Here is a 22,759-nt window from a genome sequence, read left to right as displayed (position 1 = left end):
TCTCCTGAGTCTAGAGAAGACTAGAAGATTATGGCCAGCGCCCCCGTAATTGGAGAGAGCATTTAATAAAGCATATAGTATTCTGGATTTTATTAATAGGGGCATAGAGTACAAGAGCAAGGAGGCTATTCCCCGTAATTTCCATTCTCATTTCCTTCAATATCCTTGAATGCATTGCATACAATCCTGTGCCTTGTCAGCTTTCAGTACCAACAGTCAATTCAACACTTCCTCCTTATCAATTTTGAGCACTTCTGGGGACAGAGTTTCCTCATCTGTCACCATGCCCTGGGTAGCATCTACCTCCTTGATAAAGACATATACAAAGTATTTTAATACCTCAGCCATGCCCCCAGCCTTCATGTGTAAATTCCCTTTTAAGTTCCTAATTGGCCTTACATAGGCGGCACAGTAGCACAGTGGTTAGCACTGCTGCTTCACAGCTCCAGGGACCTGGGTTCGATTCCCGGCTCGGGTCACTGTCTGTGCGGAGTTTGCACATTCTCCTCATGTCTGCGTGGGTTTCCTCCGGGTGCTCCAGTTTCCTCCCACAGTCCAAAGATGTGCAGGTTAGGTTGATTGGTCAAGCTAAATTCCCCCTTAATGTCCCGGGATGCGTAGATTAGAGGGATTAGCGGGTAAATATGAGGGTTAGAGGGATTAGCAGGTAAATATGTAGGGATATGGGGATAGGGCCTGGGTGGGATTGTTGTTGGTGCAGACTCGATGGGCCGAATGGCCTCTTTCTGCACTGTAGGGGTTCTATGGTTCTACTCCTCCTTTCACCACTCATTTACTATTTATATGCCTATGGAGAGAGAGAAACTGAAGTGACCATATAACCAGCTTGTTTCTGTAACTGTTTGTATTTCCTCTGGATCTTTTGGAGCTTTGTTCAGAGACCATGTATTTATGCTGGCTTTCTCAGCTAACACGAGACGCTTGGAGACAGTATTCTGGTTAAAGATGTTTCTTTATTTCCCAAGCTTGGTCCACGTGGGAGAAAGATTTGGGGCATCATTCTCAGTATTACAATTATACAATTTTCAAAAGCCCACCCCTTTGCTCACACCAGCCTTTTATGAGCCAATCATTATTAGTATGGATTATTTAACTTGGCCCCTGACAGTATGGGATCACATGAGTTCGCAAACTTTGGAAGTCTTTCTCACAGTCACCTGATACTTGCTTCTCGGGCGGAATGTATGTTCTATTCATTAACTGTGTGGGACCTCTAGCACTGTCTGGAGCCCACATTGATAAGAGTTTTTTTTCCCCTTTGCTCAACAGCCACACTGCTCTGAGGAATGTGATTCATTTTACTTGACTATATCCCTTCATTCCTCAGAGCAGTGTGTCATTCGTCAAGGTGTAGAATATATGTTTTCAAAAATGCGTGTTTAACTTATCTAACAGTGGTTATGTGTGTCTCTATGCAAACAGTATCTTTATAAAATATATTCCAGGCACTTTATGATTTCACTCTAAATTAATCTACCCTATCTGTTTGTCTTTTAGTCCCAGGTTAGTCTGAATTCCCTCTTACAGGACCCATCTTATTTGTTTTTGTCCCTTTACCACTGTCGTTTGTCTGGAGCCATCATCATTTAATTACACTTACTTGCAATTTGGACAAAAGCGGGCATTGCAGGATGGGCGAGCAATCTGACCAAGCCACTGTGATACAGGAAGCCATTCAAGTGGAAGGAGTTAATCGGAATGTAATGGATAATAGGGGACAATATAGTCAGAGAGATAGACACAGTTCTTTTTGTTTATTTATTCGTATCACAAGTTGGCTTACATTAACACTACAATGAAGTGACTGTGAAAATTCCCTAGTCGCCACACTCTGGCACCTGTTCGGGTACACTGAGGGAGAATTTAGCAACTAACCAACATGTCTTTCAGATTGTGGTAGGAAACCGGAGGAAACCCATGCAGGCACAGGGAGAACGTGCAAACTCCGCACGGACAATGACCCAAGCCAGGAATCGAACCCAGGTCCCTGGCACTGTGATCAAGGGGAAATTGTGGATGTGGAAAATAAGTGTTTGTGATGTAGGTGGTAACATATTATCATGGCTAAAGAATTGGTTAGGTCACAGGAAACAGAGTAGGCATAAATGGGTCATTTTCAGCAAGATGTAGCAAGTGGAGTGCCAAAAGAGTCGGTGCTGGGGCCTCAACTATTTACAATTTATATCAATGATTTGGATGAAGGGACCGAATGTATAGTAGCTACATTTGCTAATGACCCAAAAATAGGTAGGAAAGTAAGTTGTGAAGAGTTGTGCTTTATTATTTCCCTCCTATCATGAATAAGGAGCCTACATTGGGATATAGGTAGGTTAATTGAGTGAGCAAAAATGTGACTGAGTCAAAGAAGTGTGAACTTGCCCACTTTGACAGGAAGAATAGAAAGGCAGCAATTTTATCTACATGGAGAGTGATTGCAGAACTCTGAAGGCGAAGGATCTGGGTCTTGTGGGATCTGACTCTCGTGGGGTATGAATCACAAAAAGCTTCAGCAGGTACAGCAAGTGGAAGGCAAATAGAATGTTGTTGTTTATTGCAAGGGGAATGGAATATAAAAGTAGGGATGTTTTGCTACATTGTACAGGGCGTTACTGGGACTACATCTCGAGTACTGAGTTTTGATCTCCTTATTTAAGAAAGGTTCTAATTGCATTAGAAGCAGTTTAGAGAAGATTCATTCGAATGATTTCAGGGTTGAAAGGGTTATCTTCTGAGGAAAGGTTGAACAGGTTGGGCCTGTATCTGTGACAGTTTAGGAGAATGAGAGGTGACCTTATTGAAACATATAAGATCCTGAGGGGACTTGGGATGTTTCCCCCTTGTGGTAGAGATGAGAATTGGAGACGCAGTAAATAAGTGGTCTCCCATTTAAGGCAAAGATGAGAAGAACTGATTTCTCTCAGAAGGCCATGAGTCTGTGGAACTCTCTTTCCCAGAGAGCAGTAAAGGCAGGATCATTGAATATTTTTAAGGCAGAGGAAGGTAGATTCTTAACTAACAATGGAGCTAAACAATGGAGCTAACCCTGACAAATGCGAGGTGATTCATTTTGGTAGGACAAATTTAAATGTGGATTACAGGGTCAAAGGTAGGGTTCTGAAGAATGTGGAGGAACAGAGAGATCAAGGGGTTCATAACCATAGATCTCTGAAGGTTGCCACTCAAATGGATAGAGCCGTCAAGAAGGCCTATAGTGTGTTGGCGTTCATTAACAGGGGGTTTGAGTTTAAGAGCCGTGGGGTTATGCTGCAACTGTACAGGATCTTGGTGAGACCACATTTGGAATATTATGTGCAGTTCTGGTCACCTCACTATAAGAAGGATGTGGAGACACTGGAAAGAGTGCAAAGGAGATTTATCAGGTTGCTGCCTGGTTTGGAGGGTAGGTCTTATGAGGAAAGGTTGAGGGAACTTGGGCTTTTCTCTTTGGAGCGGAGGAGGTTGAGAGGAGACTTGATAGAGGTTTATAAGATGATAAGGGGGATAGATAGAGTGAACATTCAAAGACTATTTCCTCGGGTGAATGGAGTGGTAACTAGAGGGCATAACTATAGGGTTCATGGTGGGAGATATAGGAGGGATGTCCGAGGTAGGTTCTTTACGCAGAGAGTGGTTGGGGTGTGGAATGGACTGCCTGCAGGGATAGTGGAGTCAGACACTTTAGGAACATTTAAGAAGCTATTGGATAGGCACATGGAGCACATCAGGATGATAGGGAGGAAATAGCTTGATCTGGGTTTCAGACAAAGCTCGGCACAACAACGTGGGCCGAAGGGCCTGTTCTGTGCTGTACTGTTCTATGTTCTAAAGGGTATTGGTGTAGGTAGGAAAGTGCCATTGAGGCCACAATCAAATCAGCCGAATTCATATATTCATATGTTGCCCTCTATCCTATTACAGACCTTCCCTGTTGTTTACATCCTGCCCCACTTTGCCTTGGCTCTGTACTTCTTATAAACTGTTAAATCTCTAACTTCTGGTTCTGATGAAAGCCAATCAACCTTACATGGAGGTGTAGAAAGTACAATGGTGCAGGGAAATCCCAAAAAGGCCTGGCAGAATTTAGTGGCAATTGTACTTTCCATAATATTAAACCATAATCTTTTTTTCTGTTTCCAACCCTGCAGCTGGTCAGATTAATGGATTGGCCAGCTACACGTGTTAAAACAAGCAGCAAGAGGCCACAGCTGGACCCCAGCAAAGGAAGCAGAGATCAGGACTTGGAAGGGGAGTGGGGAGGCTGTGATTGTGGGGCAGATCATAGGAGTGTCAGAAAAGCCGCAATTGACAGAAGGAAGGCCAAAGGCTTCCTTGAGGGTTTGGGGAAACATTTCCCCACAAGAAATACTTGCTGAAGCTGGAAGCTCATGTTTGTTTTACTCCTGGGTTTCCCAAGGCCTGAAAATTCCACCCAGCATCTGTCAGATTTAGATTAAGATCATAATTGGACTGAACCAGATTGAAATGTTATAGTGAGGTGTCCCATTCTTCATCTGAGTGGGTAGGGGGGAGGGAATGACATGGTGTTCATGTTGAAGCTGCTAACTCTGTTTCTTGCTGCCCAGATGCTCTCTGTTTCAGGTTTCCAGCATCTGCAGTATCTTGTTTTTGCCATATTAACATTCTGTTCCTTTATTCTCAGACCAACAATGTCTAGTGAATGAAGGGAAACGTTTAGTGTCCCTGGAGCAGCACCGTCGAGAGCTGGGTATACAGACAGACACTGCATCATTTACTGAGTGCGGCGTACAAATCACACCACAAACTGAGGAAATTCCTTTGATCGAGCAGAATAGGAAGCGATTGGTGCAGTTGGAACTGCTGCAAAAACACTCACTGAGGAAGGCCGAGCGAAATATCAGCAAGAAAAGAGTCAAGTACCAGCTTGAGAGAATCGCTGGGAAGCAGAAGCTTTTCGAAGCAGAAACAAACCTGCAACACCTGGAAGCTGCAAGTTTACTCAGCAAAGATCAACTCAAGCAACCAATCATGAACAAAACAAGCATGTTACAAGCTAGTATAAATCCACAGCTGATCAAATGGAACAAATCATTTCCTCCATACACATTACCAGCAAAAAAGCATTTATCATCTGCTCCTTTGCTAACTAGGAGGCATTCGGATTCAAATGACTTGGTATCTCGCCTGTACCCACAGTATGTACCAGTTTACAGGTATGCTCTTGTTATACAGAAATGGGTTTATTTGTGGCTCATGATCATCGCTCTGTACTTATTTGGGGGACAGTTGGACAGCTCTTCTGTGCTTTGGAAGTAAAGTACACGTCCTGTTACTTGCTGTAAATACAGAATAGATCAGCATTTGAAAGGGAGACAGGTGATAGATTGGTGGTAGCATCCTTGCCTCTGGTACAAGATTGTAAGATCAAGCTCCACTCCTAGACTTAAGCATGTGATCTATGCTGATCCCCACGACAGTATTCTGGAGCCCAGAATGGCTCCAAGTACTCCAGGTGTGGTCTACAGCACTTTGTATAGCTGAAGCATAATTTCCACTCCTTGTATTCTAGTCCTCTGCTTAGAAAGGTTATTAGCCTTTTTGATCATTTTCTGAACCTGTTCATGACGTTTTAATAATCTGTGTATCTGAACCCAAAAATCTCTTTGGATTTACACTATTTTTAGGCTTTCATCATTTATGAAGTTACTTAATCATTAATGAATATACCCCAACAAAGAAATCTGAGAAAGACCTAGTTGGCTATCATCTAGTGGTAGACTGGCTCCTGGTGGTGGACTGTGGGTTAGTGACTCAGCTGTGGAGTGACTGAGGCCACTGAGCTTTAAAGGAAGCATGTTTTGTATGTGTCATTTCAATGGTGTGTCTTACCATCTGACACCTGACTTCAAACCCCTGAAAGATTGAGAGAAATGACACAAGCTGAATATTAAGAGAAGATTGAGGGGATCTTAGAACATAGAAAAGCTACAGCACAAACAGGCCCTTCGGCCCACATGTTGCGCCGAACATGTCCCTACCTACTAGGCTTACCTATAACCCTCTATCTTACTAACTTCCATGAACTTATCCAAAAGTCTCTTAAAAGACTCTATCAAATCCGCCTCCATCACCACTACCGGCAGCCGATTCCACACACCCACCACCCTCCGAGTGAAAAACTTACCCCTAACATCTCCTCTGTACCTACCCCCCAGCATCCTAAACCTGTGACCTCTTGTGGCAACCATTCCAGCCCTGGGTAAAAGCCTCTGCGAATCCACTCTATCAATACCTCTTAACATCTTATACACCTCTATTAGGTCACCTCTCATCCTTCGCCTCTCCAAGGAGAAAAGACCTAGCTCTCTCAACCTATCCTCATGAGGCATGCCATCTAATCCAGGCAATATCCTTGAAAATCTCCTCTGCACCCTTTCCATGGCTTCCACATCCATTCTATAATGAGGCGACCAGAACCGGGCACAGTACTCCAGGTGGGGTCTGACCAGGGTCCTATACAGCTGCAGCATTATCTCCCGATTTCTAAACTCAGTTCCTCTATTGATGAAAGCCAGTATTCCATACGTCCTCTTAATTACAGCCTCTACCTGCGACGCTGCTTTGAGCGTCCTATGAACCCGGACCCCAAGATCTTTCTGATCTTCCACACTGCCAAGTGTCTTACCCTTAATATTATATTCTTTCATCCTATTCGACCTGCCAAAATGAACCACCACACACTTATCTGGGTTGAAGTCCATCTGCCACTTCTCCGCCCAGTCTTGCATCTTATCTATGTCACGTTGCAACTGCTGACATCCCTCTACACTATCCACAACACCACCAACCTTTGTGTCATCAGCAAACTTGCCAACCCATCCTTCCACTTCCTCATCCAGGTCATTTATAAAAATCACAAAGAGCAAGGGTCCCAGAACAGATCCCTGGGGCACTCCACTGGTGACCGACCTCCATGCTGAAAAAGACCCATCTACAACCACTCTTTGCCTTCTGTGGGCAAGCCAGTTCTGAATCCACAAAGCAACGTACCTTTGTATCCCATGCCCTTTCACTTTCTCAATAAGCCTTGCATGGGGCACCTTATCAAACGCCTTGCTGAAATCCATATAAACTACATCTACCGCTCTTCCCTCAAGCATTTAACTTGATGCTTTTCAAAAGCTCCAACACATCCTCTCTCCTAATGTCTATATGCTCAATCTTCTCAGTCCACTGCAAGTCTGTACTGCAACTACCCGGATCCTTTTCCACTGTGAATACTGAAGTAAAGTATTCATTGAGTGCCTCTGCTATTTCTACCGGTTCTATACAGACGTTCCCACCGTCACATTTGATAGATCCTACTCCTTCACATCTTATCTTCTTGCTCTTAACATACTTGTAGAATGCCTTGGGGTTTTCCTTTATCCGGTCTGCCAAGGCCTTCTCGTGACCCCTTCTTGCTCTTCTAATTTCCCTCTTAAGTTCCTTCCTACTAGTCGTATACTCTTCTAGATTTCTAACATTACCTAGCTCCCTGAACCTTTTGTAAGCTTTTCTTTTCTTCTTGACTAAATTCGTTGCAGCTTTCGTGCACCATGGTTCCTGTAACCTACCATAACTCCCCTGTCTCATTGGAACGTTACTGTGCAGAGCTCCAGACACATTTTCCTTGAAAATATGCCACATTTCTTCTGTACATTTCCCTGAGAGAACCTCCTTCCAATTTATGCCTCTAATTTCCTGCCTGATAGCCTCATAATTGCCCTTACTCCAAATAAACACTTTCCTAGCTTGACTGATCCTATCTCTCTCCAATGCTAATGTAAAGGAGATAGAGTTATGATCACTATCTCCAAAATGCTCTCCCACTGAGAGATCTGACACCTGCCCAGGTTCATTCCCTAATACCAAATCAAGTACAGCCTCTCCTCTTGTAGGCTTTTCCACATACTGTGTCAGGAAGCCCTCCTGAACACACCTAACAAACTCCTCCCCATCTAAACCCCTCACCCTAGGGATATTCCAATCGATATTTGGGAAATTAAAATCTCCCATCATGACTACTCTGTTATTATCACATCTCTCCAGGATCTGCTTCCCAATCTGCTCCTCCACATCCCTGCTACTACTGGGCGGCCTATAGAAAACACCCAGTAAAGTTATTGACCCCTTCCTGTTGCGAATCTCCACCCACAGAGATTCCGTAGACAATCCCTCTGTGGCATCCATCTTTTCTACAGCTGTGACACTATCCCTGATCAACAGTGCCACTCCCCCACCCCTTTTGCCTCCTTCCCTGTCCCTCCTGAAACATCTGAAACCCGGCACTTGAAGTATCCAATCTGTCCCTGAGATAACCAAGTCTCTCTAATGGCCACCACATCATACTTCCAAGTAGTGATCCATGCTCTAAGCTCATCCATTTTGTTCACTACACTCCTTGCGTTAAAATCCACACATCTCAACCCTTCGGTCTGAGCGCTCCTCTTCTCCGTCACCTGCCTATCCTCCCTCTGACACTGTCTACAAGCCCCTTTTATTTTTAAGCTAACCTCCTCTCTCCCAGTCACCTCATTTTGATTTCCACCCCCCAACCATTCTAGTTTAAACACTCCCCAGTAGCCTTAGCAAACTTTCCCGCCAGGATTGAAGTGAAACCCATCCTTTTTGTACAGGTCACACCTGCCCCTAAAGAGGTCCCAATGATCCAGGAACCTGAATCCCTGACCCCTGCTCCAATCCCTCAGCCACGCATTGATCCTCCACCTTATTCCGTTCCTTCCCTCACTGTCTCGTGGCACAGGCAGCAATCCCGAGATTACTACCTTTGCGTTCATTCTTCTTAACTCCCTACCTAACTTCCTATATTCTCTTTTCATAACCCCTTCCCCTTTCCTGCCTATGTCAGTGATACCAGTATGCACCACGACCTCTGACTCCTCTCCCTCCCACTTCAGGGTTTCTTGGATACGGTCAGAAACATCCCTGATCCCGGCACCAGGGAGGCAAACCACCATCCGCATTTCTCGACTTCCTCCACAAAAACGCCTGTCTGACCCCCTCACTGTAGAGTCCCCGATCACCACTGCCTTCCTCCTCCTTTCCTTACCCTTCTGTGCTACAAGGCCGGACTCCGCGCCGGAGGCACGACCACTGCTGCTTCCACCAGGTGGGCTGTCCACCCCAACAGTACTCAAACAAGAGTACTTATTTTTAAGGGGCACAACCACTGGGGTACTCTCTCCCACCTGACTTTTCCCTTTCCTGACTGTGACCCACTTGCCTGCCTCTTGTGGCCCCGGTGTGACCACCTGCCTATAACTCCTATCTATCACCTCCTCGTTTCCCCTGACCAGACGAATGTCCTCGAGCTGCAGCTCCAGTTCCCTAACTCGGTCCCTTAGGAGCCGCAGCTCGACGCACCCAGTGCAGATATTCACTTCTGGGAGGCTAGGAAACTCCACGACCTCCCACATCCGGCACTGAGAACAGCAAACTGGTCATCTTATTGAGGCATTCAGGGTTAATCAGGAGTTAAATGCTGAGAAAGTGTTTACTATAGCCCAGCCTTCTTCCCGTTGGCCTATGCATTCTTACTTTTCAAACAACGATTCAATTCCGTCTTGAATGCCTTGATTGAATCTGCCTACACCACACTCGGGCAATGTGTTCCAAATTCCAACTATTTTCTGCATGAAGAAGTTTTCCTTCATGTCCCATTGCTTCTTTTGCTAATTACCTTAAATCTGTGCCCTCATGGTTCTTGAACCTTTCACTAATGGAGACAATTTCTCCCTATCTATTCTGTCTAGATGTCTCATGATTTTGAATACTTCTATCAAATCTCCTTTTAACCTTCTCTTCTCGAAGGAAAGGAATCCCAACTTCTCCAATCTATCTACTTAACTTAAGTTCCTCAGCCCTGGAACCATTCTTGTGAATCTTCTCTGCATCCTCTCCGATGCCTTCACACCCTTCCTAAAGTGTGGTATCCAGAACTGGATGCAACCAATGTATTAGACAGTGTTTTGTATATTTTTGAATCCATTTTTTGTAGGTCACTATCCACAAAGATGGTTGTAACTGGGTCTATGAGTTAGGTTAGGAGAAATTAATTTAGCAAAGATATTATTAAACTAGAAAGAGTGCCAAAAAGATTTACTAGGACTTGATGGTTTGAGTTATAAGGAGAGATAGACTAGGACTTTTTTCACTGGAGCGTAGGAGGCTTAGGGGTGACCTTATAGAGGTCTATAAAATAATGAGGGGCATAGATGAGGTAGATAGTCTACATCTTTTCCCAAAGGTAGGGGAGTCTAAAACTAGAGGGCATAAGTTTAAAGTGAGAGGGCAGAGATACAAAAGAGTCCAGAGGGGCAGTTTTTTCACTCAGAGGGTGGTGAGTGTCTGGAACGAGCTGCCAGAGGCAGTAGTAGAGGCAGGTACAATTTTGTCTTTTAAAAAGCATTTAGACAGTTACATGGATAAAATGGGATGGAGGGATATGGGCCAAATGCGTGCAGTTGGGACGAGCTTAGCGGTAAAAACTGGGCAGCATGGACAAGTTGGGCCGAAGGGCCTGTTTCCATGCTGTAAATCTCTATGACTCTGTGACTCTAAGACAGACTTCCATTTTGATAGCACTTTTTTCGATCTTGGGAAATCTCAAAGTGCTCTATAAGTAATGAAATGTTAGTCATTGTTGGACTGTAGAAAGCACAGCAACTAATTCCCACAAACAGCAATGAGATAATGAGCAGGCATTGGCTGAGGGATAAATGTTGGCCTAGACCCTGGAGAAAACTCCCCAGCAGTTTCAAAATAATGCTATGGGATCTTGCACGTCCACGTGAAGGGCAGATGCAACTTTGATTAAAAGTCTCAGCACTCTCTCAGTACTGCACTGGAGTATCAGCTTGAAATGCGTGCTCAAGTCTCTGGAATGGATCTTGAACCCACATGCTTCTGACTCAAAGGCAACCGAGCTACACACTGAACCACTGCTAAGAGGCAGCTTGGGTCTGAGAAACTATTAAAACCAATATCAATGCAGCTATAAACAGACTGAATCACCAAAATAATTAGAAATGATGTAGAAATCAAATGTATTTTTTGAGGTGTGACTTTCCAATGATGTGATTGCATTTTAATATTTCACATGCTTTTTACAGTGATTTCCTGAAAAGAAAGAACTCAGCTACATCACCTCAGACAATAAAGAAGCAAAACTCAGCACAGAAGTCCCGCTCAGTGGGATCTCTGCAACAAGTGGGATTGTCCAATACAAGGAGGCAAGCTTTAAAACCAGGGAGCGAGATTGTTTCACCTGCATGGGGACAAAAGAAACAAAATGCTGTAGAGCATGAGGAAGTCTCAGAGATCCATGTCTTAAAGCAGTCAACTGAAGGCAGTAATCACACTAGCAAAGAGCAACCTAAAATGGATGATGCAAGCAACCTACAGTCAGAGGTCCAACAACTAATCAGTAATATACCTGAAAATAAAAATTCATTAGGCTATTTGCTATCTGAGACTAGGATACTTGAATCAGATTTGATGGCAAGCTCATTGGATGTCCAAATTGACACAGATAAATTACTTAAAGTAAATAATGAAGACATGAAACAGGATTTAACATGCAAATATTTGTTCATGAATACTGGCAATAAATTATCTCCTTCCAGCATTAGTAAAAAGCTACAATGTGGACAACCGGGCAGAGCCAGAAGGATCTGCAAGGAGAGTGCCTCTCGAATCTCTTCCCTGAGCCTGGGCCTACTTCCCATCAAGAGCTCTTCCTCACTGATCAATCTTAGTGTCCTTTGGGAACCAATGCCTCACTTTGGCACAACAAGGAAATGGCACAGTGACAAAATACTAAATGCTAGCACCACGGTTGCTAGTGATTCACTAAGGGGCTGGTTTGGTGAGGAGGGATTGTCAGATGGTGAAAGCTTGTGTTCTGTGGATTCTCTCTCTTCTGCATATGCAAATGCTTTAAAAGAGCAGTTGCAGAAGGAAGAGTTGGAGGGACAGCGATGCAAATGGCATGAGGATTGTAGCGAAAGTGATGATAGTCAGATGTCCCAGGATTCACTGGTGGACAAGGACCCAAAACTACTTGGCACACTGAATGCTGGTGAAGATGATGCCCATGCTTGCTTTTCTTACAATAAGGTAGCCAGACACAAACTTGCAAACAGAGGGAGAAGTATTTCTCTGGACAGCTTAACTGATGTGGAAGGGCCAAGTGATATTTTCAGAATGGATTCAACTGAATCAACAGCATCAGATGAAATGCCTGCTGAAGTGTACTGGAATCTACCTTGGACTGAAGGTGACAGAAACAAAGCATACCATGCTCCTGAAGTACTAATTGATAAAAAGGAGGGTGTTGGAGCTCAGACATTAAAAAAGCAGCATTTTTATTTGAGTAGTGACACAGAGTTGAGGGCGACACACATGGGGAAAAGTATACAGTTGGAAAATCTCGAGCCCAATAAAAAAGGTATAGACTCTCTGATTATGACAAATGCTTGGTCATCCTGTGGGTCTCCTGTTCTGGCAGTCTCATTAGGGCTGAATGATATGTGTAGGGATGTGGAGGCTGAACTAACTGAAGGATCAGAAAATAATTGCACCCACCCTATGTTTAAATCTGATCCAGAACACAAGACTGAGCATCATGATGCAACCCATAATTTTCATGAGGCACCTACGTTTGTTACTCTCAAAGAGGACAACATTCCATGCACTGACAATAAAGATAGCAAATTAGAAAGAGAAAAGGATTCAGCCCAAACAAAGGAACTTCTCATCTGTACGTCTGGAACTTGTGGAGTAATGATGCAAGATCCAAGTTGTACTGATCATACCACGGCTCATGTAACTGAAGTGCTTGGCAGTTCGGAGATAGAAACTATGCATGTACCAGAAATAAAGGCACCAATAGGAATATCTGCTGTACTAGATAGGATACTTTCTGCACAGCAATCTTATTCTTTAGAGGAATCTAAAGAACTTGTAGACTATGCTATGCCCAGTATTGATTTGAAACTTACAACATCTGGTACAGATACAATTGCTCCCATGCAGAATGTTGATTTAGAGATGGAAGTAACACAGAGAAAGCAACAAGAGAATATAGAAACTGAGAGAACCTGCACATGGTCTCAGTGCAGTCTTTTGGGTGATGATGGGTATCACAGAAGATATATCTATGATAATGCCTCAAGAGTGAATACAACCAAGCTCAGTTCCTCATCCAGCTTTGAGAAGATAACTATTTCTGGCACCAAACAATTTATTCTACAATCAGAAGAATTATCCTGCCACAGTCAATCTTATGATAAGACAGAATCCCAGATCTTTTCAGATTCTTCTTGTCCTGCAGCTGTTTGTAATTCCAGCAGCATTTATAGACTAGCTGCTCGACCATTGAAGCAGGTGCTGGAACCCAAGGTGGTGGTGGAAGGTGGTGCATTTGTAGAAAAGACTGATACAGTAGATGATGACCTACTTACTGAGAGCAAGATTCTGACACCCTCTTTAATTGGCAATGAGAGCAAACCTTTTTTGGAAATTAGTACAGTGAAAGATATGGATCCAGATATTGTTCATTCGACTTTACTGAAGGATGGGAATAGTCAAACAAAACAATCATCTTTAGTACACGATCGAGACAAACAAACAGTAAAACCCATTATAATGCAGGGAAGTCCAGACACAAGATGTGATGTAACCAAAGGAAAAAACAGTTGGGATCTGATGTCCAATTCTGTAGTAAATGTTGATCTACAGAAAGCAAAGAGCCACTTGAATCTCTTAAGGAATGACAGCAGGTATACTTCAACAGAAACTCTGTTACAGGCTGTGACCAACCCATTGGATACTGCAACCAAGATGAGTGAACTCAAGACTCTCGATGATGAGCATTTACACAAGGGGAATGGTACGGTTTGTTCTGAAGATTTCAAGGTGATAATTGGCAGTTCCTTTTCACAGGAACAAAGTAGTGCGAGTGGCACTGCATCTAACAAAAATGAAGAATGTGTATCAAAAGACAGAAGTAATGAGAAAGAGATGAGCAAAATTTCATACAATCCTGATGTTGACTGTTTGAATTGTAAAAGCATCCCACTTAATAGTGACTCAAATGATCAGCAACATAATGACAGTGTACTTGCAGAAGAAACCACTGTATTAAATTTACCTGCTTCTGGGCAAAGTACTCCCAACTCTATTTGTGAAGAACCTAAAAAAAGTGCAGTTGAAAGCAGGTTTTGGGACAGATTTAATCTAGATTACAATACAGCGGCAAAATTGAATAGAGCCTACAGCATACTTCCAAACAAACTCAACTTTCCTTCTGAATCTATTTCAAGGTCTCACTTGCCGCAGCTTCTCATCAAACAGCCTGAAAATGTTAAGAGCCTGGTTGAAGAAGGATCAGAAATATCATGTAGATCCAACATGGCAAGAATCCCTATAATGGAGAACATGATATGCCAACTGGAAACAGTAAATCCACAGATGAATAGGAATGGATTGAAAACTAAAGTTAACCAATCTATCGATGACCATAAAGAAACTGATGTCAACCAAAATGATGTGGACTTTGACTTATTAACAGCAAACAGTGTAACAGAAGAAAGATTTGCAAATGACGATGAAGATTGTGATAATGTTATTGCAGCAAAACTTAAGAAAAGTAACATGATGATGAATAATGCAGTTCAAGGAGACCCATCTTATTTTGGTCACAACTTGCTGGCAGATATGACTGGAGAATCAGTAGCAAAGATAGACACTGGATCTTTTGAGGAATCTAAAGAATATGAAACCACTAGTGAAAAACAGATTATTCAGAGAGCTGGCTGTGCAGAAGAAGAATTGTTTGATAGGGATGCTGAAGATGATCAGAAGAGAATTGTCTGTACAATGTCAATTCAGAGGGATGGAATAGCATGTGACTATCAAGAACAGAGCAAGTCAAAGGAGAATAGTATTGTGAGTGATGCAGCAGAGAAAGCTGGCAACAATTCTGGAACAATTGACAATTATCTTCAAACTATACCTCTGATAAGCCGAAGATCGCGTATGGCAGAAACAGGTGACAGTACCAGAACGGCCAGTATTGACATAGCAGATAACTCCAAAGTCTGTGTACTTCCTACTTTACAGAAAGTCAGAACTATCTGTACACCTAAAAGTAGAAACAGATCCAGTGAAGTAAAATTATTTCGTAATGAGAGTTTTGTAAAATTGAATGAGAATAACAATAGTGAAGAAGAAGCATTTCAAAAGGTGACAGAAGTGAAAGGAGACATGATGTCTGAGGGCTTCAGCTGTTCTAAATATTCCTTAGAACAAATTTGCACAAGAAAATGTATTACTGCAAATGAGGACGTGGTTGATGGATCAGTGAAGGAGAGATCTCAGTTGTGCGATTGGACTTGCTCAGAAACTTGTAGTACAGCAGACACATCAAGAGTGGCATTTCAGAACCTGATCGATGCATCTTATGATGCAAGTCATACAAGAAATGCAGCAGGACAAGCCAAGCAAGAGCTCTCTATGGTGGCTCAGAGTGTTGTGATGGAAAGCAAGAACCATCTGGGCATAGAACACAACTATGAAACTGTCTCAAGCCAAACACAGTCAAAATATGATTGTGAATTTCAAATGGGGACTGATTTCCTAATATATCCAACTGAGAGGAATGAAATGCAGACAGATACCATTCAGGATATGCAAAGATTACGTATTAAATCAAACCAGGAAGGAGATACCATGGCGTTAATTCAAGAGAATAACCTAACTGTTAAATTTGAGGAGAGGACTAATGATAGGAATATTCCTGACATAAATTATGTAACAGAAACTGCAGATAATCAGTTGCCCTTCATGATGGTTGACTGTGCTCCAGATCAAAAGGAGACCATTGAACCTGCAGGTGTACCTAAAGGTGTTACCAATATGATCACTGAAATTACAGAAACAATAATGAATAACTATGAAAACGTCAAAGGTTTAGCTAAAAGTAAAATCTCAATGGAAACCCGAAGCAGCGCTGAACAAAATGGAAGACCTCAAGAAAACAAAATGGCTACCTGTTCGTTAGTGGAAGGATTGATACCACACTTGGGCACTGACAACGGGTCCAAGCAAAATCATTCTCATCCATTGTTGTCCCCAAGATCTGTTGAAGATACTATAAATATTTATATAACAGGCGCAAATTCAAAAGAATCTCCAATCATGAAGGAACAGCATGATATGTGTGAAGAAAAAATGCTCAGCTTCAGCAGAGCTGAAACTGAACATCAAGACCCCATCAAAAATCCTCATGCAGTTCGGAGACCCTGTACTTGCAATGATCAGGAAGCAGACAGCTTTCATATTTCCAAATGTATGGCACATGAAAGTGAAGTTAAACAAATTCTTGCAGACGGATATTCGCAGGATACATTACAGAGAGATGAAGTTCAGAGTGTGATAATTGAGCAATACTTCCCAAAGGTTCCCAAAGTTATAAAATCAGCAGTGAGTTGTATGAATATCTCTAACAATGAAGAACAAAAGGAATTGCAAGGGAAAATTCTGCCAGTGATAGAAAACCCTGAGTGTGAGGCACTTCAAGAGACAAACGTGTTTGAAATTGTTCCTGATGGGCATGGAAGCTGTTCGACAGCTTCGCCGTGTGATATGGTTGAGCATTCATTAAACAATCAGCAACTGTGGACGAGTCAGGAATGTGCACAAGCAAGAAGATTAGAGAATCGTGCAATCATGGATTTGAAAATGTTGCAAGACCCTCAAAGGAACAACTTAATGTCTGATTCTGTGGAAAGTAATTTGATCTCCAGTAATGGTGAGAATTTTCATTTGGAGAGGAGACCTAACCATAAATTGTCTTGTGAAAATATTGCAGATCAACAGTTCGCTGAAAGTAAATCTATTACTGACAGAGCCATGTGTTCAAAGGACATTCTTTTACTGCAGAACATTGACCAAAGTATGTCATATGTAAAGACAGTGTCAATTTCAAACCCAGCAAGAACCATCCAAGACACAGGTACCTCAAAATCAAGGAGGAATACAATTGGAAGTGAAAGTACGAGTGGTGGTCTGGGGACACCTCAGTCTTGTTTCACCTTTAAAAACGATCTTAAGGAAATCAGTGAAGAAAAGGCCAGTGCGGGTAATTGCCAAATTAACAGTGCAATCACAAAGAGGGAAGAATGTTCAGCAACAGGGAAATCTGTTAATACTTTGCCAAGTCAGGGTATAATTTTAAAGGAGGTGGTAGGTAAACATGGAATGTGGTACCAACTTGACACAACAGCAATTTCTAATGCGAGTGACTTTCAGGCTGATCTGCAGGCAGCAGAAGCATTAGTACATACCGACCAGACTAGGGTTGCTGACCACTATCTGACGAAAACTGGTGTTGGGGCTGTCACTAATCAAGAGCAGAAAACTTCCGAAAATGTTCATTCAGATCTAAGTATGGCGAATTTGGGTATGGAAGATGCCATGACTTTATCTCAAAAGCACAATGTTTTTAAAGGCCAACAATCACCCTTGAGTTTACATGATCAGAATACATACAGTATGTGTTTTTCAGCCTCTGGCTTAAATATTGAAAGCCAAACTGAAGTTATTAAAAGTTCTCTGCAAGATATTCCTCAGTTGGATGGAAGTCAGGTTATACGCGAAAAATCTGAAGTATTGCCAGCAAGGTCATTTGCCCATCAGCTTGAAGAATCGTATACAACCGGGAGCACATCTTCCAAATCTGTCTCCGTGAAACAAGAAGAAAAAGAAATCCAAAGTGAACAGAGATTGTATCTTCACAAAGTAAAAACAGTTGAAACTCAGACACTAGGAGATGATGCAAAGCAAACTGTCATGCCCAAATCAGCTGGGTCAAACACATTGGGTTCTGTGCTGTTAAAGAAACACCCTGCAGCAAGAAGGGACCAACACATTCAAAAAGTGCTTCAGCAATCTGTTCAAGAGCAATCTTCAAGCATCGCTGGATTGTCACCATCTTCTCTGTTAAAAGCAGAAACTAAATGCCATGCTGTCCATTTTTCAAATTCTGACTGTGTAAATGCTTTCAAACCACAAAGCTTCATTGAATCGTCTGGCCACCAGAAACAAATTGCCTTGCATTACAGAGGGGAAGGAGAAAATTCTTCAGTGGGTTTGATAGGTGGAGATCTTGTTGAGGTGGGTGTTTCAGACCTAACTGTAAATTCTTTAAACTTGCATGTAACAGCATCGGAACAACCTTTAGAGCGTAGAGAAGAACCTGTTATAGCTGATAGTGAGATTTCTTCTGAAACAGTTGGATATGCTAAAAACTGTAATGATAAAGATCTACCTGATTCAACAAATAATGGGTCAATGAAGAAGCATTTAAGTGGTAATGAAAGATATGAAGAAGCACAATTACCACTGCAAACTGAACTGAGTACTTTCGAGCAAGAGCTGGTTTGCAATAAAAGCACATTATCATTGGATTTCTGCAATAAAAATAATGAAATCTTAGCTAATATAAAGGAGGAAAAGAAGTCCAAGTGCCCCACCAAAGTTGACTTCCTACCTCAATACATAATTGAATGCATTAACCAGGCCAGTGTTCAAACTAGGACTCAGAAAGAGGCTGAAACTGCTACATCAGAATGTAAACCAGAAAGAAACCACAGTGACAGTTGTGTAATGTTCTGCACCCCTGTCCATCAGACCCATTTGAAAGAACAGTCAGTGCCACAATTACAACAGACTCAAAATCAGTTGATTCCTGGACATCAACTTAGAAATGAATCCAAATTACAAATGAAGGATCTGTACAATACTTGTGCTACTGCTGAAACATACGACAAATTTTCCTCTCGAGAAAGTGACCTGCCAGATGGCAGTGATCTGAGTTCTGACATTTATGAACATATTGAGGATTCAGTCCTACAATATAAGCAGTTTGGAGAATTCAGTTCTCAGTCACGTGAAAGCAGTAAATGCACAGAAATGGATGGAACTTACCATAGCACAGATCTCTCGATACTTTCAGATTCTTGTAATAGTAGTTGCTCTGGATGCTCTTCGGTAACCCAAATCAACATAATGGATACTGAAGGACATGATTCTTCCAATTCAGAATTTTTGGATGGCTCGGACACTAGATCTAGCACAAATACAACTAATGTGGTAAAGAAAAAATCACAGAGACTTAAAAGAATTAAACCAATTGCAGACAAAACAAAGCACTCATCAAGTTCAGATGAAGAAATTGATATTGAATTCCTTTCACTTAAAGAGCTTCGAACCAGACAGTGTGGGAGGAGTATCAACAGGTTGCAGTCATGTGTTTGTACTTGCAAAGAGTCAATGAGTACAACTATGACTAAAGTAGAAAATTATGAAGAAGAAGTGAGGGTACCATTACTGAAACAGAGACAATCAGCACCAGTTGTCCATTCGTCTTCATGCAATGTTGACCTCCTAATACAAGGTCCCAGTGAGCACAGTCCTGCTGCAGCATTGATCACAAAACCTTTGGCTGCATTAAATCCACGTGATGTTCCAGCATCACCGTATGGAGAACAAAATATGTACCAAATAGAAGTATGTGCAAAAAGAGACATGGATAAAAAACATGGACAGAAGCTACATCTTAAGCCTGAGCTTGTACAAGAGAGAGTTTCAGTCAATATAGATTCAAAGATTTCTACTAACAATGCAGTAGCCCATTCCAGTGTCACTTTACCTTGTGATCAAGGGCAGAGTAATCAATCAGTCAAACAGCAAAGTGATGATGGTTGCATCTCAGCATCATTTGATGAATTTCATCCAAGAAACTTTACTGAAGAAAAACTTAAAGATCAGCATTTTTCTGAAGTGGAATTGAATTTCCATGAAAATAAAGATCCAATGCATTTTGCTTCCAGTGATATTAATCCATATGTCCATCAGCTGCAAAGCAATGACTTGAGCAGAACCAGTTGGAAACAGTATGCTTTTGGAAGTGCAAGCGATGTGTGCAATGTCCAACCAAAACTAAGTCATCCTGGTAGTGTTATGAGATGTTCCAGTGCTGACAATGGATTGAATGTTCAAAATTCTCCTTTTAATTCACATTTAAGTTGTTATGTCAATACAAGAGCGTTATCCGACACACTAAGTAATGAAAGTGACTTCCAAGGAGAGACTTTTGAAGGTGCATACCCTGTACATGGTGATCTTGATGGGGATACCTATCAAAGGTCATGTGATTCATCCACGGCTGTTTCGTTCTTCCAATCATCACAATTTCCAAGTTCTAATTCTGAAATTGAAAACGTTAGGGCGCAAGTCGATGAAATTGTACTCCTTTATCCAATAGAGTCTTCTGTAAAGTCTTCCTCCAATGGATCTTTGAAACTGACCTGCAACCAAGAAACCCAAACATCGGGTAAAGTGAAACCTCAAAAGCTGTGTCGACACCAGAGAAGCTACACCCAAACTCCAATGCAAACACCTGTGCAACAAAGTCCCTGGTCAAATCTTCAGAACCTTTCTGTCCACCTTTCACAGCTTCTTCATAGCACCACAGAGCTATTGGGTAACATCCATTCAAGTGAAACCAGTTCACAGTCTAACCAAAACAGTGGTACATCAGGAACAACCAGAACAGCAGACAGTTGTACCCAGACAGTAGTGGATGTAGCCATTCAGACAGAAATATTGTCTCATAATTTAGACAAAGTTAGCCAGGAAAATCTAAGAAATGAAATTCCGAGATCTCCAGAGTTTAATGTTATTGTAAAAGTGATTGGCTCAGATGTTAATGTGTCTCAAGAAAACACTAATGTGACATTAACACTGCAGGAACGACAACAGAACAGTGCCATGCTAGATCGCGATACTCATCATGCTATCATGAGACAGTCACTTTGTTCTCTTCCTTCCACGGAAGATGGAGATTTATCTGTCAGGACATCCACCCCTGCATCACCAGATGCTCAGAAATTAGTAGAAAACTCATCACAAAATTCTTCATTAAGTCCAGGCATTTCACCAGTTGCAGGATCATCACAGACACCAATTCAATGTGACCTCAGACAAGGTACAAGTATCAGCTCGTTCAAAAGTGTATCAGAATTTTCAAAGGTGGAAACTAATTATCCCAGTCTCTCTGAAGATAGAGAAATGAAGAGCTTTGCTGGTCAAGAACCTACTTCTGCTGACATAAAGTCAACTGTTCTAGTGGACCGAGCATCATCCCCTATTCAAACATTTGAAGCTGGGTCAGGGAACCAGAGGTCCCGTAGCAAATCCTTTCTGTGCCTTCAAGGTGGAGAGCCACTTGGACATTCTACATATTGGCAAAGAAAGAAAAGGCCTGCTTCTTGGTATAGTTTTAATGAAAAACAGCAAAAAAAGATCAATTCCACACAAATGGAATCCGAAGATGAACAGAAGATGGAAATAAATAGTATGTCTTTGGTTCTGTTAGATGAGCAATGTAACTTTACACCACATGATTTGTCAAGCTCAGTTACACTAGAAAGAAAAGCAGATCTACAGGATGGCCTTCAATCCAATTCCATTCAATCATCTGTGAGGTCAGAAGCAGCAAAGGCTGGCATTGAACATTACAATCGGCAACATGATGTGATGAGAGTAGGTCATGTTGTTAAACAAGTACCACTTTGTAACTCAAAACAGTCCAAAGAAAATGAGCCACAATTGGTTTTTCAAAACATTCAGATGCCCTCTACCTCAAACACTGATGGAAGAAAACAGGCAAATTCTTCTGCTTTTCCACCAACACTTCATAATTCTCCACTGGTTCCCTTTCCTCCCACTCTTAGTAAAAGCAGTGATGGTACCACAAGGCTATCTAGAAGGATCTTTCATAGATCTTCAAGTGTGTCTTCCATGCAGCACAGCGTTCTTTCTGAAGATGGGATTGACCCCCACGAACAAAAAGGCAGAATGTCACAGGATCGAACTCCGCACCAAGATGATTCCATGAGTGATTGTAATTCCATGTCGGGCACATCCATAATGAGTGAAGAAACTATTGAATTTGCCACTGAAGATGCTGAATCCATAGTTTCAAGTGGATGTAACACAGAAGTGCTTCTGAATGAGAATCCCTCCACAACCGACTGTAACAGGCCACAAATGTCCAATTCTAGAACAGCCAACTGCAGAGGCCCAGGAGACTTACCCTTGCACAACAAGTTCTGCAACTGGTCTGGGGTACACTATAGTCCTCTGTTAACAAGAAATTGTACTAGCACAGCTGCCAGTTCGCACAGAAAGATAGAGCAAAAGCAAACGAGAGATGGAGTTACAGAAATGGTGGATTTCAAATCAGAGGTTCAGGATCAAAGGCAGAAGGAAATCGAAAGCTTGCGCCAAGAGCGTGCTCAGATCATGTCGGGAATATACCTGGACTTTAACCAGCACCAACTGACGGTGGAACTCACTGAAGCAAAGCTGAATTATGGTCTGGGGGAAACGGATGCTTTGTTAAGAATATTTCAAGGTGGAGCAGCAGATGACTTAAATGTTCCTATGAGGCAGCAGCTTTATGACAGGTAAATTATCACCTATTTACATTTGCTACCTAGTTGCACATTCAGTCGCTGAAAACTCAGTGATGTGATTTGAAAGTCTAGTTGAGTGTCACCCAGAATCAATTCATCCAAAGTAATTTCCTACTGTAAATTACCCTTTTAATCCTGTACTCCATGTTATC

The 22,759-nt window shown here is 42.1% G+C and overlaps 1 protein-coding gene across 1 annotated transcript in view; it reads left to right on the top strand.

Annotated features, from left to right (window-relative positions):
- stard9 (StAR-related lipid transfer (START) domain containing 9) overlaps window positions 1-22,759 on the top strand; it is a 324,067-nt gene that overhangs the window by 270,130 nt on the left and 31,178 nt on the right. The window contains exons 23-24 of the mRNA XM_078233633.1: window positions 4,682-5,213; window positions 11,175-22,598. Coding sequence (XP_078089759.1) covers window positions 4,682-5,213; window positions 11,175-22,598 — 11,956 coding nt within the window. The remainder of the gene's footprint in view (window positions 1-4,681; window positions 5,214-11,174; window positions 22,599-22,759) is intronic.

This window comes from Mustelus asterias, chromosome 18 (assembly GCF_964213995.1).
Source record: "Mustelus asterias chromosome 18, sMusAst1.hap1.1, whole genome shotgun sequence".
NCBI lineage: Eukaryota > Metazoa > Chordata > Chondrichthyes > Carcharhiniformes > Triakidae > Mustelus > Mustelus asterias.
This window is presented reverse-complemented; position numbering and strand designations above follow the sequence as displayed.